Raw genomic sequence first — 15,461 nt, 5'->3', positions numbered from 1 at the left:
AAACATGGGAAGTTGTTTCTTACTTGTCGATGGGGTGCTGGAAGAGGGCCCAGGAGCAGAAATGGGGGTGCCCTTGGACAGCGTTGTTGGTGTCTTGGTGTCTCTACCTAAAACAAACTCTGTTTTAAGTGCTGCAACTTCCCAGGGCTCCCACTCATCTCCATACACATACAAGACAACCCAGAAAAAAGGAAAAGCTATCCCTCGCTAAGCTGCGCACTTTCCCAAATACTCTTACTTTCCATATTTACATATTTCAATCTTAGTTACTCAGTGCCCAATTTCATAATTTTATTGCTGTTATCACTTTCCTTTGAAGGATCTGAAGCTCCACATGGATTCTCATCATTCAGTCATGTATTCTTAACATCTATACAACATTAAACAGCCTGCTTTGAAAATGACTTTTAAAAGTAAAAGAAAAGCAATTTTTCATATAAAATTCATGACTCAGCCTGGTCTTTCAGAACTGCCAGGATTAAACATCGATTGTGTGACTGAGTGGTGAGGACGTAAGAAAACTACTTACGTTTCTTTTCATAGGTTTTCTCACTCATGGGCCTTCCGTCATTTTGTTGCTTCTCTTTCTCTAATTGTTCCTGTCAGTAAAACAGTATCTCAAGCATTAAAGGTAAGCAGAAATAGACTTAGAAAAACATTCTAATGAGGAATTACCCCAAGCTTTAAAAATACAAATACTGTTCACAAAAATTCCTGAAAGTACTTTTATTTTCCCAATTAGTGCCTAAAGAAGTCCAGTTTCTTTCACATCTGTGTTCTTCTACCATCTACAGAATTGTGCCTTTTGGGATTTGTTAAACTATTTAAAAAAAAAAAGGGAGTTTCGTACCATTGTGGTAATGGGCCTTTATTTTCTTGAAGGTATTTACTGATTTTCATTAGCAAAAAATTTGTTACTATTGGTCATTTTCATCTCTGATTTGTAAATAGCAAAATAATATTTTTCTTTAAAAGACTGTGAGAAAAGGCGATAGTCTCTGGGACATTTTAAAAATGTTTATTGAAGTATAATATATTTGGAGAAAGTGCAAAAATTCTAAGTGTACAGCTCAGTGAATTTTCCCAAAAAGGAGCATGCCTATATCGCCACACCAGCTCCCATTTCAGGGTAGAGAAAATCGCCCAGCCCCGCCAGTGTGGCTCAGCTGGTTAGCGCATCTGCTCATAGATCCAAAGGCCGGTCACGGGATCGATTCTGGTCAGGGCACATACCAGATTGCGGGTCTGATCCCCGGTCAGTACACACACGAGAAGGCAACCAACTGATGCGTCTATCTCAAATCAGCGTTTCTTTTCCTCTTTCTCTCTCTGTCTCTCAAGCATGATGAAAAGATCAGGTCATATATCATTAAACTGATATAAGTTCTAGTTGCAAACTAATCTGTAGTGACAGAGACTAGGTCAGTGGCTTCTGGGCACTGGAACAGAAGATGTGAATCATAAAGGGGCAGGAGGGAACCTTGAAGGGAAACCTTTGAAAAATTTTGATTGGTAAATGTTTGGTGGTGATGGTTTCATAGGTATGTCCATATGTCAAAATTCATCAAATTGTACACTTAAAATGTTAATTGTATGTCAATTAATAAAAACAGGGTTCTTTAAAGCCTCTCAAGTGTAGTTTTCCCTGCAGTTCATAAAATAACAGTTTTGAAATGATCAGGATTCTTACTTAGTCACTTAGGAAGAAAAAAAGTACTGTAACACTGAAATTATTTATTAGGCTTAATAGCAAAGCACAGTTAATACTGGTCAGGAAAAAAAGTATGTGTTTGTGCATGGGAAAACAACATACCATTTCCAAAAGAAGTAGTTCTTCTCTCTCTTTCTCTTGATCCAACAAATCTTTTTCATAAAACTTTTTCTGAAACTAAGTTTAAAGTTTAAAATGAAATTGGGAAACACCAATGATGATCCGTGCCAACTTTTAAATATCCCTTCCCACACAGGTAAAGAGAATGCACTTACAGCATCCATGGACATTTCCATTCGGTCCAGCTCTAACACAGTCTATAAGAAAGCGTTTGAAGTTATTCAACAGTAATGAAATCAACCATCATTTAAGCAAAAAGACTCCTTTCTGCTAAATTAGAAAACTTTTAAAGTTCTTCCCAATTCTACCTTTTATTTTTAATCAAATTCTACAGGTTAATGACAGGATCTATTTAAACTTTTAAAAGTTTGTAACTTTAAGAAGAGCAAGTCTAGAGAAATATTTTAAATTCCGAACATATGCAATTTAACTAATTTCTAGTAACTCCCAGTGCCGCTTTTCTGAATTTTCAGATATACAGTAAAATTTTTAATTAAAAAAATCTTTTGCCATGGCTGATGTGGCTCAGTGGATTGAGTGCCAGCCTGCGAACCAAAGGGTCCTCAGTTCGATTCCCAGTCAGGGCACATGCCTGGGTTGCTGGCCAGGTGAGGTCCCCAGTAGCGGGGCACATGAGAGGCAACCACACATTGATGTTTCTCTCCCTCTCTTTCTCCTCCCTTCCCCTCTCTCTAAAAATAAATAAATAAAATCTTTTAAAAAATCTTTTAGTTAAATACATACGAAGTAATCTATCATTTGTCTTAAAATTCTTAATTCATTTTTGTTCCACAGAAACTTCTGATCACATGACACCCTAACCAATAGAAAAGGCTTTAATCTCAAAGCATTCTCTCAATTTAGTGTTTGTCTTTCAGAATACATTAGTATGAAACAAATTATTTCAATCTAACACTAGTCTAAGTGCCCCACAGCTGTGTCTCCGCCAGAGCATAGGACTTCTCCACAGAAGTGACTCAGATGGTCAACAGAAAGCACACCTATACAGGGCCCGGCACAAATAACGCCCCTATTTACTACAAACTCTTTCGTTACAAAGTCATAAGCATGTAATTCTGTAAAATAACAATATCACACTCAAGCACACCACATGACATTTTAAGTAAAATGTTCAAATTAAAACTATAAATTATTACACCCATATTATTACCCTACCAACCACACTTAAGCAGGTTGTTACTTCTGCCAAAGCCAGTATATTCTCCTATGCCAAAGCTATCCATTGCAAATATAATACTTATTTAAAGCTTTATTTTTATGCTGAAATTTATATAAATTTGAAGATTTATGTCATGAAATATTGCTTTTAAATAAAATTACTTCCCATCTTAAAAAACTGACTAGAGTCAGCATTCCATTGTGATCCAGAGCTTTGTGCAGCTTCTCTGAAAGGGGCCCACACCAGCACCTCAGTGTGATAACATTATGCTACAGAATCGTCATGGGCAAGATTGACTTCATACTTAAAATAGAGCGGTACCCCAGAATAATCCATTGTAAGTTAGTAACCCATTAATTTAATTATAGCATTTCTGTATCTGTTTATGGGGTTTGCTTATTATGTATTATCTCAAAGCAATAAATTCTTTCAGAAAAGCAACTAACCCTCTCTGTGTATTATTCTGACTTGTTAACTTCATTGGCTAAACTTCTGCAAGTAAATGCAAGACCAGAAATACCTGGTAGAAACCACCATGTGGGTATGCGTGTATGCATACATACATACATGTATGTTTTTAAAATTTAGATGCATGTCCAGACTCTGGGTATTTCTGGTTATTTTAGTTGATGAAGAAGAATTCACACTTCAGTAAAATAAAATTGTACTAATTAATACTAGGTTATCAATCACTTCATTAAAAAAGTTCCTCATGCAGCATCTGGCAATGATTTCTAGGGGAAAAAAAACAAAGAATTCTTTTTTCCCTCAAATCAATGCTTTTATTTAAGACATTAATAAATTAATTTCTCTCACTACAAGTAAATTCTCAAAGACTATGTGTCCTGGAGTTCACATCCAGATTCATAAAAGCAACCACTTTAATTTGACTTAATCTTATAAAAACATTAGTTATACTCATATATTGAGCAAAAAAAGTTCTTGAAGACTAAAACACTTTAAGGCTTGACTTCACAAATTTATATTGTTTTAGTTTTCCAACATTCCCAAATAATCCATATCGTAAGATCACATACTAAAACAAAAACCCTAAGACGATGATACACTATTGAAAAAAGGTGCAATTAAGGTAAGAGATCTATATTCTGGTCTTATTTCTGTCATTTACTAATATGATCTTGAGCAGACACGTGGTATTTCTAGTCTAGACTTTCTTTAATGTCAAATAGAGGCTGAGTTAACTCAGAGCCCCCTCCATGGCTAAGTTTCTATCAAACGTGACTTTCCCAATTTTACCAACAAAGTTTTCCCAGATTGTAAATTGCCTATAAATAAAGTCTGATAACTAAGTGTTTGTTTTTAGTTGAACAGTATTTACTGAGCACCTAAAAGGTGCCAAGTTCTCTCTTGTGGAGTTCATATTACTAGCCACAGAAGTTAATGTCTAAGTGTTTCCATATTCGAATGTAGCACATATCAACCAAATCGGTCATTAATTCTTATTACTCTAGCAAAGATATAAATATTTTAACATAGTGCCACCCCATCAAGCTAAAATAGTGAAGATATATAATTAAGACTATCTTAATGCAAGAAATGCAAATGCTGTGGCAAGCGTGATACTTACTCTTTTTACAATAGCCAGGACATCTTTGTCTTTTTCTTGACACAGCAGTTTTCTCACGCACATCTCCAGCTGCTGAAGTAGATGCTTATCTGCAGGGATCTTCAGAGTGGATTTCACTTTGGGTAACAAGTAGCAAAGTTTCATTCTGTAAGAAATTAAGTATCATTTACTTTTGAGTAAATTATGACTTAGATTTAATAACTGATAATAGTAATAAAACTGAAAGAACACTCAAACTACAGAAAGCCTGAGAGTTCATTTATTATGCAGCAAATGTTTATGGAATGTCTATTATGGTCCAGCATTCATTATTCTGGATGGTAAGATACAATGGTGAATAAAAGCAACAAAATCCTCTGCTGTCATGGAGCTCACATACTAGTGTGGGGCAGGGAGAGAGGACAAACTAAGTTAAAAAATGCCTGTTAGGTAGTGGTAGGCACTATAAAGGAAAATAACATAGAGAAAGAGGAGAGGGAATACTAGAGGAGAGGGAGTTACAATTTTAAAACAGGTGGTAAGTAAGAGAGGGTTTCAGTAAAGGTTTCCCTGAAAAGATGACATGTAAGCAAAGACCTAAAAAAAAAAAAATGCAGGAATAGGCCACACGACTGTCTGACCATCACAGGCAGCAGCTGCAGTAGGAGCCGATGCCCTCTAGGGGAAGGTAGCCTAGGTGTTGTCCCCAACTGGCAAATTGGCTACAGTGGCTAGAAGGGGGCAAAGGTGAGATTAACAAAAGATGTCTGAGCAGTAGGAGAAAACTGGCTTTTATTTTAAGTGCAATGAGAAGCCATGGAGGGTTTGAGCAGGGGAGTGAAATGATCTGACTTAACCTTTTGAAAGTATCGCCTGGCTATTGTGTCGAGATTAGACTGCAGGCAGTCAGGACAGAAGAAAGGAAAGAACAGGGGAGACTCTTCCAATAATTCAGGCAGAGAGAATGATGGTGGCCTACGCCAGAAGGCAGCAGTCGAGGTGGTGGGAAGTGGCTGGACTCTTGAGTGTGAGAGATGGGGGTGGAATGACAGATAGGAGTTAAGGTTTTGACTTGAGCAAGTGGAAAGATGAAATGGTTATTCACTGAGATGAAGACCTCAGTAGCAAGATGCGGGGGTATTTCTGGACGGATCAAGTCAGAGGTGCTATTAGAAATGCTAAGTGGGCGGTCGGCTCAATGAGCCTTCTGTCCAGGGGGGATGTCCATGCTGGAGGTACCAAGTCGGGAACCTTCAGCAAACACAGGATTTGTAGGCCAGGGTGCAGTCCCAGAGGAGGAGATAAAAGGACAGAGTCTAGGGCACAGTCACAGTCTAGATGCAGCTGCCAAGGAAGCAGTAAGCAGACTGAAGGCTGCCAAGAGGTGGGAGGAAATGTAGGAAAGAGCAGAAAACCATCCTAAGAAGAGGCGCTTCAGAGGAACGTCCTGCTTGGCTAAGCTCAAACAAACTCGACTGCTTTGCTGGAGCTGATTTCAGAGAGGGACGCTAGGCAGTTGTCTTTTTTATGGCTGCTGTTTTCATCCATTCACCTGAGTGCTCTCCAGATGTCATTATTTTTATTTCTGTGCCAAACCCCATGACAGCTAAGTCCCATGCCTACAGATTTCAGGATGCTTTGTCAGCTGAGGCTTCACTTAAGGATTCTTCTCATACAACAAAATTTGCTTTTTATTCAACCAAAAAGAGGACAGCTCCTCCTCTAGAATGTTCAGCTCTGTAAATAGCTATAATGGTCTCAAACTCATTCAGAGCTCACCACGGGTACTGCAAGCCTGCTGATACATTAATTAAGGGGTCCCAGTCCCCCAAAGAGAATTTTTTCACTTTTCACAGCTCAGGAGAAGGCTTCTTTGACTACCAGTAATATTTTTCCAGCCTTGATATTGTCTAGACTCAGTGAATTTAAATTTTAAACACTCACTTAACAAAAGACAAAAACAACAATCTATGCACACTTCATTCTTTATAACCAAGGTCGGGTCTAGAAAACACATATTCAGCAGAACTATACAAATGATTTATCCGTATGAAAATCCTAGGCCCATGAAATTATAAAGATTTTGAGATTAGGAATGACACCTTTCTGGTAAACTACACTCTTTATGCACAATATCTCTGGTTTATTTCTCAGAAGCACAGGGAGGTCCTGTAACTTGTCCAAAGACACACAGCTAGTGTAGAGCTGGAAATCAGCTCACGCACTGGCTTCAGAGAGTCTCCTCCGAACTTGCAGGAACCTACCAGCCTTGCCTGTGACAACTTCTCTTCTATCTGCCCGTCTCTAAAGCACCAAGCAAAGCCTTTAGGACCCGAAAGCCAGTTAGTATTTGGTGTAGCTAGACCCATTTTGGGGGCCCAGCAGCTGCCTGGACAGGAAGTGGGAACCAAGACAAACTGCTATACAATGATCTCGTACCCAAAGACATCACCAAAATTCATCACAATGAAAGCCACTTTTGTAGAATCACAACTTCAGTTTGCAAAAGGTGAACAACATGCTCAGATCCGTTACTTATTTAGCAAGAGCTAAGTTCTAAAGAATTATCAACAGGTTCTTTAAATTTACTTTAAACCTCAAGTCAAGGAAACCTCACCTCTCCTTTGCACAGCACAGCTAAGACGCACAAATCCTGAAGCCGGTGCAATCATGCTTTCTGTGCTTCCTCACGCTACAATACAAAACTAAGACCAATCCCTAGATTCGTGCACCCAAGCAATGCTCACAAAACCCACAGACTGAACTTTTCATTATTTTTTGGCAATTCTGGTATATTTTCTCTCAACAGCAACACTGTCAGTCTACACATAATGCCCTGGCAATTCTTCCAGTTGGTAAGTATTAGGATGTGCAACACGTTGCCTACAATTCATGTCAGTTGGTTACAAAAGAGGCACACACGTCACACGGCATAAAGCTAGGTGTGGGGAGCACGTGAAAACCCAGCAGGGAGCTCTGGGGTTCTGTTCCAGGAAATCTTGGCCACCTGACTTTGTGTCTCTTCCTCCTACAGATTGGAGGTCCTCAAGTTCAGAACAGAGACATGAGCACCAAACACAGAAATCTCATGACTAAGCGGTTAAAATTCTCTTGAACTCATTATGCAATGTACAAATAACTCTCACAGAACAGTAGGTATGTACTAAATGCCACTGAACTATTCCCTTAAATTGGTGGATTTTATGTTTGCATTTTTACCCAAATTAAGAAGAAATAACATACTTACTTGGGGAGAAAAAAAGGCAAAATATATTTATTCTTTTTTCCCCCCCAATCTCCAAGCAAGCCATTTTCAGGCCTGCTCCATCTAATTGAACAGTTAATTAGCCAACTGCAATTAATATCTACTGGACTTCAAAAATGTAAGACAGCTAAACATTGGGAAAGGCAAGAAAAAGACTTCAAAGCAGTCATATTTCTATGAATAAACAGGGTACTAAAAATGGACAGATTCTCTCCAATTCAACTCTGAACTACTTTTTCTTTGTCTCAGAAGATAAGTAAGTTAAGCATACCTGCTCAATCATTTCCTGAAGCCCACGTGTGTGACCAAGTGGCCAGGGAAGGCTGCCACTCCGGCTCTGACTGACCGCTCTCTCGACCCAATCAACAAGACTCAGCACAGTGTTAAAAACTGTGCTTCCAAGTCCAATTGAAGCTCATCAATTAAGACGACTAAGAGTTTCAAAGCAAATATAAATTCTTTACTTGACTTTTTAACTAAGAAAAAGATTTTGCATATATTCATTATAGCAGATACATTCAAATGTCATTTTTTTTCAAATATTTCCTTGGATCGATAACCATACCTCACATTTGCTACTGGATCATGTATCAGTTCAATAGCAGGTAGAAAGAAATATTTACAGAAAAATGATTTGGAAAAGATCTCTATAATAAATTCACAGGTATCCAAAAATCGAAGTCTATTCCAGTAACTTTTTCCTTGGCCCAGTTCTAGAAACAACAAACAAAATTTATCATAAGTTTAACCTTTCCTCCATGAAACTACATGTGACAGAATCAGACATAAAATCCATGTCAAGTTTCTTAACCCCCGTAATTGTTTAGCAGACACAAGAGAGAAAACTCATATTGTATACCACAGGTCTATAGACCCCCCAAATGAATGATACCTCAGAAAACAGAAAAAAATTTATTAAACATTGCATTCAATCCCATTAGCATTTAGTAAATATTGAATGACTATATTTACTACTTTTGGTCACCTACTATGTGCTAAGCACTTTAAATGTATTATCTCATGCAATACAATGGGATAAGCACATAATTTTCCCTCCTAAAAGATAAGGATACTGAAATTCAGACACATTAAAGTCACAGAGCAGGTAAGTGTAGAGCTAGAATTCAAACGCAGATATATACTGTATTTTGCTGTGTATAATGTGCACCCATGTTTTTGTGCGCATTATACATAGGATCATTATACCCACGGTATGTAATCATTATACCCATGTATAATGTGCATCCTTATTTTTCCCTCAAAAATTTGGGAAAAAAGTACACATCATACATGATAAAATGTGGTACTCGTATAACTTTAAAATCCTTTAGCAATCAAATTAACTATTTTCTTCCTCTGGTTTCCTTTAAAAATGCCTTGAAGTGGATAGTCACATATTAACACAGGATTATTAAAATAATACAGATCTTATTAAAAAGATAATTTTCTCCCTTATTATATAAATGTTCCAAAGCAAATTCGTCATATTTAAAACCAAATAAAATCTTCTTTCAAAACAAAATATTTTAAATATAAGGTCAGCTCTGGCTGGTGTGGCTCAGTGGATTGAGCACCAGCCTGCAAACCAAAGGGTGGCTGGTTTGACTCCCAGTCAGGGCACAAGCCTGTACTGCAGGCCAGGTTACCAGTAGGGGGTGCGCAAGAGGCAACCACACATCAATGTTTCTCTCCCTCTCTTTCTCCCTCCCTTCTCTCTAAAAATAAATAAAATCTAAGATAAATAAATAAATGTAAGGTCTTACCATTGAAAAATAAAACTTTAATTTAAAAAGACTAAAAAAGAAAGATTAAAGTACACTAAGTATAATTTTTCTTAAATAAAATTTTACACACACTAATTTTTTTGAAAAGCAACAATCCATACTTGAACTGGTAAACTCCAATAACCAGAAAACCCCATGACCCACCTATGCGATAGGTGGATAACAGTTTAATAAGAGCTTTAAGACATTATGGTCAAAGCAAGTATATATAGATGTAGGCCACTATTTTTAGAATTAACACTTTCACTAAAAGTTTTTGTCTTGATTTGGGTCCATAGCAAATTAAAATAAATTTGCATTTGTTAATTGACTTAATTTTTTAAAAGACATTAAGATATTATAGCCCTGGCCGGGTGGCTCAGTTGGCTGGAGCGTCATCCCATGCATCAAAAGGTTGCAGTTTGATTCCCGGTCAGGGCACATACTTAGGTTGCAGGTTTGATTCCCAGGAGGTAGTCAATCAGTGTTTCTCTCTCACATTTCTCTCACTTCCTTACTCTCTCTCTCTCTCTCTCTCTCTCTCTCTCTCTGTCTCAAAGCAATAAAAACACATCCTCTGTTGAGGACTAAAAAAAACCCTTTATACACTACCTAGGCTCACCAGACTCACATTTGTGTGTACCATCAACTCTATTCAAGAAAAAAATAAAACCTCACTGTTAATATTGAAAATAGAAACATAAAATACATGCTTAGATTCATGAATATTCTGCTTATATTTTAGTTTCAAATTCTACTTCATTAGGGGGAAAACTAGGCTTTCAACAGAGGTACACGTATTTTAATTTCTCGAGTGTAGAAATTCACCAAAAAATAAGGCCCAGAGGAATTATTATTTTCACTCATCACAGATCTAATCCTGTCATAAAGGTTTCTAAAACAAACCCAAAAATTAACCTATAGAACTCAAATATAAACACTCTAGGTCTTTACCAACATCAGCCTATTTTTCGGACTATAAGACGCACTTCCCCCACCCCAAATTTGGGGGCGGAGATGAGGGTGCATCTTATAATCCGAATATAGCTTACATTTACATTGGTGAAATACTATGTTATTTATGTTACTAAATATTTTACCACATTTTTTGCTTTAAATTTTTTTTCCTATTTTCCTCCTCTAAAACGTAGGTGCATCTTATGGGCTGAAAAATACAGTATTCATAGCAAATGACATAACTAAGGCCAACCACTTTGTTTACTTCTTTGTTTCAAAATAAGAGATAATAATTACTTACGTTCAATTAACTTCTGAATGACCTCATGTCTCTGTTCTTGTTTACGATTATAACGTAGAAAAATGCATAGAGTTCGAGAAGCTGCCTTTTGGACAGGTAAGACATTCTTAAAGAGATAAGAAAGGCAATTAAACTAGTCAGTTAGCATATGTTCTGAATAATTTGGCCCCACAAATCTAAGTTATTGAGTAAAAAGTAAGAGCACTGTTATCTGCTTCTCAAATTACTATGCTTCTATCCCTCTGGAAGTGTCTTCTTAATTTAATGTCAATATAATTCAGGCAAATCAACTAATACATCACATTACAAAGTTATTTTAATTTTGCACAGTCATTAAAATCACCCAGATTTGATTGACATTTAACTGTCATTTCCTTGCCATTTCATTTTCAGTGACAATCTCCCCAAGTACATCTCAGCCACCCATTCTCTTAGCCAGTCCCTGGACCTTGTCACTTGTTTACTCAACAAACTTCGGCTAGATCCTTCCCTGCCTCAAGTATATCACCACAAGTGTGCCCCTTCTAAAGCATAAATTTAGAGATCCCATGGTCTGGTATATTCTTCAATCCTTCTGGCTCACTTCTAGCTCTTCAACCTCAATGTCATTCATTGAGGTTCCCGGTCCATGACACAGTCAAAGCTTAGAATCAAAGGACACCATGTCAATCTTACAGTGTTTGAAACACTGTTGTCCTTTGAATTTCTGTCACACCAGTGGGAACAACTTTAATTCTACATGAATTCAACCATCCATCTCTATTGGGTTTGATTCAAGGTATTTATTAGAGAGAAATTCTTAACCAGACATACTGTTGTGTCCAGTATAAGTTCATGTCCACCATCTTGACTTACATATGCACATTATAACATTCAATTCTTGAAGATTCAGATTGTTACGGTGGGGGACTTTGGCAAGTCAAGTAGAATAAAACTTTACATTGCTGAGAGAACACTGCCTGCTCCCTCGTCTCACTATCTTATACAAGCGGTTTCCACTGTGTGGCCTACTATTCTGTGCGGTGTTTTTAATGTTCTGAATGTCAAAAGAAAGTGTTCTCTACAAACACGCACAGGAAATTTCAGAATTGCACATAAACAGAAATACCACTGGAATTAAAAAATTTTTGGATAAAAGCATGGTGTTCTATTATTTCATTTTGTGTACACAATAGAATTTCAAATATATACTAGTCATATGAAAATGCATATAACTTTTGGGCCAGAAATCGAAGATAAATGCAATCATATCAAAAGCACATAAAAGTCACCTTGAAGATATTGGGACAACATGAATGTGCAAAGGATGGTGGCAATTGATTAAAGCATCATTTAATATAAAAAATGAGTCTAAAAGATAAAACCAAAAATAAACTGCATCTGTCACTACAGAAAGTGACTTCACCAACTCCTAGCTCTAAAAATCAACAGAGGAAAAGAATGAAGAATTCATCCTGTCTTTTTAACATTTGAAACTAAAACCAATTTGGGTTTTTGAGAGGGCTGCCAGATTTCATTCTCTCCCGTTTATTGAGAACAATGAGAACGTAAAGTACTTTTCTAATAGTTTCTAAAACGTACACATTATGTGGGATTCTTACACTTCAAAAAATGGTAGTGGGACACCATATTAAATGTACAGTGAACTGTGGGTTAAATAATCCTCTCTGGGAATTCTGAGCAAGGCAGACAACTTGTTCTACGGGGGAGTTTGAGTACAGCTCTTCCCCCACCCGCCACTGCTTTTGATTCTAATTTTAAAGTTATCCCTAGTGGGGCACCCATGTCTTTAGTATAAACTTTATCTGTCACAGAGCCACTCTTTAGGAACTATTTTTAAAAGTAACCAAACCAGTGTTAAGGGGACTATGGCATGCCTTGGCAAAGCGGCAGCGTTGAAGCAGGCCCAGGGGCCGTGACACACAGACGGTGAGCGTCAGAGCAAAGGCACACTTCGAGGTGGGGACCGCAAATTCCCATGAGCCTCCCTGCAAGAACGAGTGTGTGGTGAGTCTACCGACCCTCTCCCTGTCGTACACAAACACGGGGTAAGTGCAGGCGCCACCTGTTCACTCCTCCCTCCTGCTGGGTAGAGGATGACCAAAGGGAAAACCAGCGGAGAAGCAAAGGGAAACCTGAGTTCCCTTCCAGGGACCTGGGAAGAAAACATCCTTCTGGGCCCAATGGAGTGAACTGAGTTTGTTGTACGAGTTCAAGGACGTAAAAAATTTGGTGGTGACTCCAAACTGAGGTGTGAATTCCAAAGAACAAGATCAAAGGTTGGGCTCACGTTTGTCATCATGATTGTGAACATTCTTTGTAAGAAACGGTAATAAATCTGATCACTCGATATGACGTGCGGCAGACAGGCGTATTTCTGGAGCAGCTTCTCATGAGTTCTCCATTTCAAGGAGGCTGCAGCCCGCTGCTCAGCAGCCGTGAGTGCTGGAACCAAGTCAGGCAGAGAGGGTAACTGAAAAGGAAACACACTGCAAGAATCAGGGAGAAATACATCAATTGCGGGGCTCAGTCAAATTATTCAGCTGACAATACATTGGGGAAGGAAATGCTCTCGTTCACTTCAGAACTCAGGGGGCAGCTCAGCTGTCACAGAGAGATAGTAACGTGATTAAATCGAATACTTTTTAAAAATCTGTAAGTAAAATTTATTAATTACTAGAAACGAAATTTTGAAATAGAGACTAGGGCTCTCATAACCCTTCTAATTAAAGTACAATCTATTCCATGTCACTGTCAGCAAACTTTGACCTTCCAAATCCCTACCCTTTTGTCCTCACCAGTTGTTATTCTTGGAGTAATATTTAATGTGAATAAACACTGAAAACAATGCTGTAAACTCCAAGGACAATGAGTAAGAGTCGTGGTAGAATAAGAGCCGTAGAGGAAATTCAAGCTGTTCCAACTCCAGCAGACATTTACTGAGCACCTACTACGTGGCGAGCACGATTTCAAATGTTTCCCACCAGCCTTGAATGGGTTCCTCACAGCAACTCTGTACAGGAAAGGCAATGTTTTACAATGTTCAGAAACTTTCTGATATTTGGGATTTACCTTATTTTCTTGAATATTGCTTTCTCCACCGGCAGACATAAGTTCCAGGATTTCTGGAAGATGGTCTATAAGAGCATCTAGTACCTTTTAACAGAGATAGTGATTACTCTTATGACAAATACAATGTTTTTTCAATCTTAGATTAGTTAACTTCACATGTCAGCTCCTACACGGAAACAGTGTTATTTACCAAACTGTTTTCTTACATCTTCTTGCTGGAGGGTCTTAGAACCATGGTCAACTGCCCTGGTCAAAGTACCTGTCACTATCAAACTATCAAACTATCAAACGAGATTACTGTACCTGCCTCTGATATTGTTCAAACAGTCTAGATCTGAGATAGCTACTCCTACACAACCAACATGCTCAAACTCTTTTAACACGCAGAGTGTAAGCCAGACAACACCCTCAGTGATGTCCAAGTGCTGATGGTTGCACTTGAGCAAGCTAGTAGTCATTTAGGTGACTAGAATACACTAACTATGGCATCAAAATTAAGTAATTCAAAGCCTTCACAAGTATACTCGCCAAACAATGCTAAGAGAAAAAAAAGATATAAAATGTGATATAACATATGATTTCAATTGTGTAAAACAAAATAAAAACCTTTATATAGAAAAAATAGAAAATGAATAAAATATAATAAAATAGTAACAGTGATTAGAACTAAAGATACTTACTCTTTTAAAAGTCTATCTATTTTTTGGCATTTCCAAAACTCCCGAACAAACAAATACACATAGTTATTTTAAAACTAAATATATCTTTAAACCTAATCTTTTTAAAGGCCTTTCCAACTCCAGGCTATGACACAGTGGTGCACTGACTTAACGCTCCGGGGACTGGTCAGCTGGAAGAGTTCATGCGACTCCCAAAAGGTGGCAAGGGTGGGCTGGAAGGGTTGGGATATTCGGATTTGACATAAAAGAAGTAAAAACCAAAGAATAAGAAGATATTACCTCCAGTGATTCATCTTGTAATAATGTTATTAATTCTTTATGTATTAAATATACGCCAGAATCCAGAAGTTTAGACACCTAAAATGTAGTAATAAAGTCTCTCAGATTGGAAGACTACTAGCATACAAAAGTTATAATAATAATTTTTAAAACTACACTCCGGTTAATTACTTCTTCTAAAATAAGACCAGATTAAAACATAATCATAAAATTAGACCTCTAGAAAAATTACTCGCATACATAACAAGCATTTTAGTCTGCTTCCTAGCATGCTGGATTGTGCATAAATACGGGGAGAGGAAATGAACACGCAGTACTGAACGTGCAGAGGCAGGAACTCGTCGGCCATAACTTCGCTGTCACAAGCAATCGCAAGCCTACGCCCTGAGCTTATATAGTGGGAAGGCTGAGAGCAGCCATCAGGATGTGACAGGACATCTCAGGCTATGAGCATTCCTCCCCGCTCAGAGCTGCTGAAAGAGACAATCTACCGAAGGCCTACAGTGACAGGAATAGAGAGAACGCCTAAGCAAGCAAAACATGGAAGGCTTTTCCCAGCAAAGACT

General features: G+C 37.9%; 1 protein-coding gene across 14 annotated transcripts in view; it reads right to left on the bottom strand.

Moving 5' to 3' along the window:
- Positions 1–15,461, bottom strand: part of PPP4R4 (protein phosphatase 4 regulatory subunit 4) — a 123,820-nt gene that overhangs the window by 33,708 nt on the left and 74,651 nt on the right. For all 14 annotated transcript variants that reach the window (XR_008427331.2, XM_071222078.1, XM_053928384.1 and 11 more), the window contains 10 exons: positions 14,896–14,973; positions 13,937–14,020; positions 13,155–13,337; positions 10,865–10,970; positions 8,409–8,556; positions 4,600–4,744; positions 1,987–2,028; positions 1,814–1,888; positions 530–599; positions 24–107 (listed from right to left, as the gene is read on the bottom strand). Coding sequence is in view for 13 of the 14 variants with exons in the window: in XM_071222078.1 (XP_071078179.1) it covers positions 24–107; positions 530–599; positions 1,814–1,888; positions 1,987–2,028; positions 4,600–4,744; positions 8,409–8,556; positions 10,865–10,970; positions 13,155–13,337; positions 13,937–14,020; positions 14,896–14,973 (1,015 nt within the window). In the remaining variant the exon portion in view is untranslated. The remainder of the gene's footprint in view (positions 1–23; positions 108–529; positions 600–1,813; positions 1,889–1,986; positions 2,029–4,599; positions 4,745–8,408; positions 8,557–10,864; positions 10,971–13,154; positions 13,338–13,936; positions 14,021–14,895; positions 14,974–15,461) is intronic.

This window comes from Desmodus rotundus, chromosome 7 (assembly GCF_022682495.2).
Source record: "Desmodus rotundus isolate HL8 chromosome 7, HLdesRot8A.1, whole genome shotgun sequence".
Classification (NCBI taxonomy): domain Eukaryota; kingdom Metazoa; phylum Chordata; class Mammalia; order Chiroptera; family Phyllostomidae; genus Desmodus; species Desmodus rotundus.
This window is presented reverse-complemented; position numbering and strand designations above follow the sequence as displayed.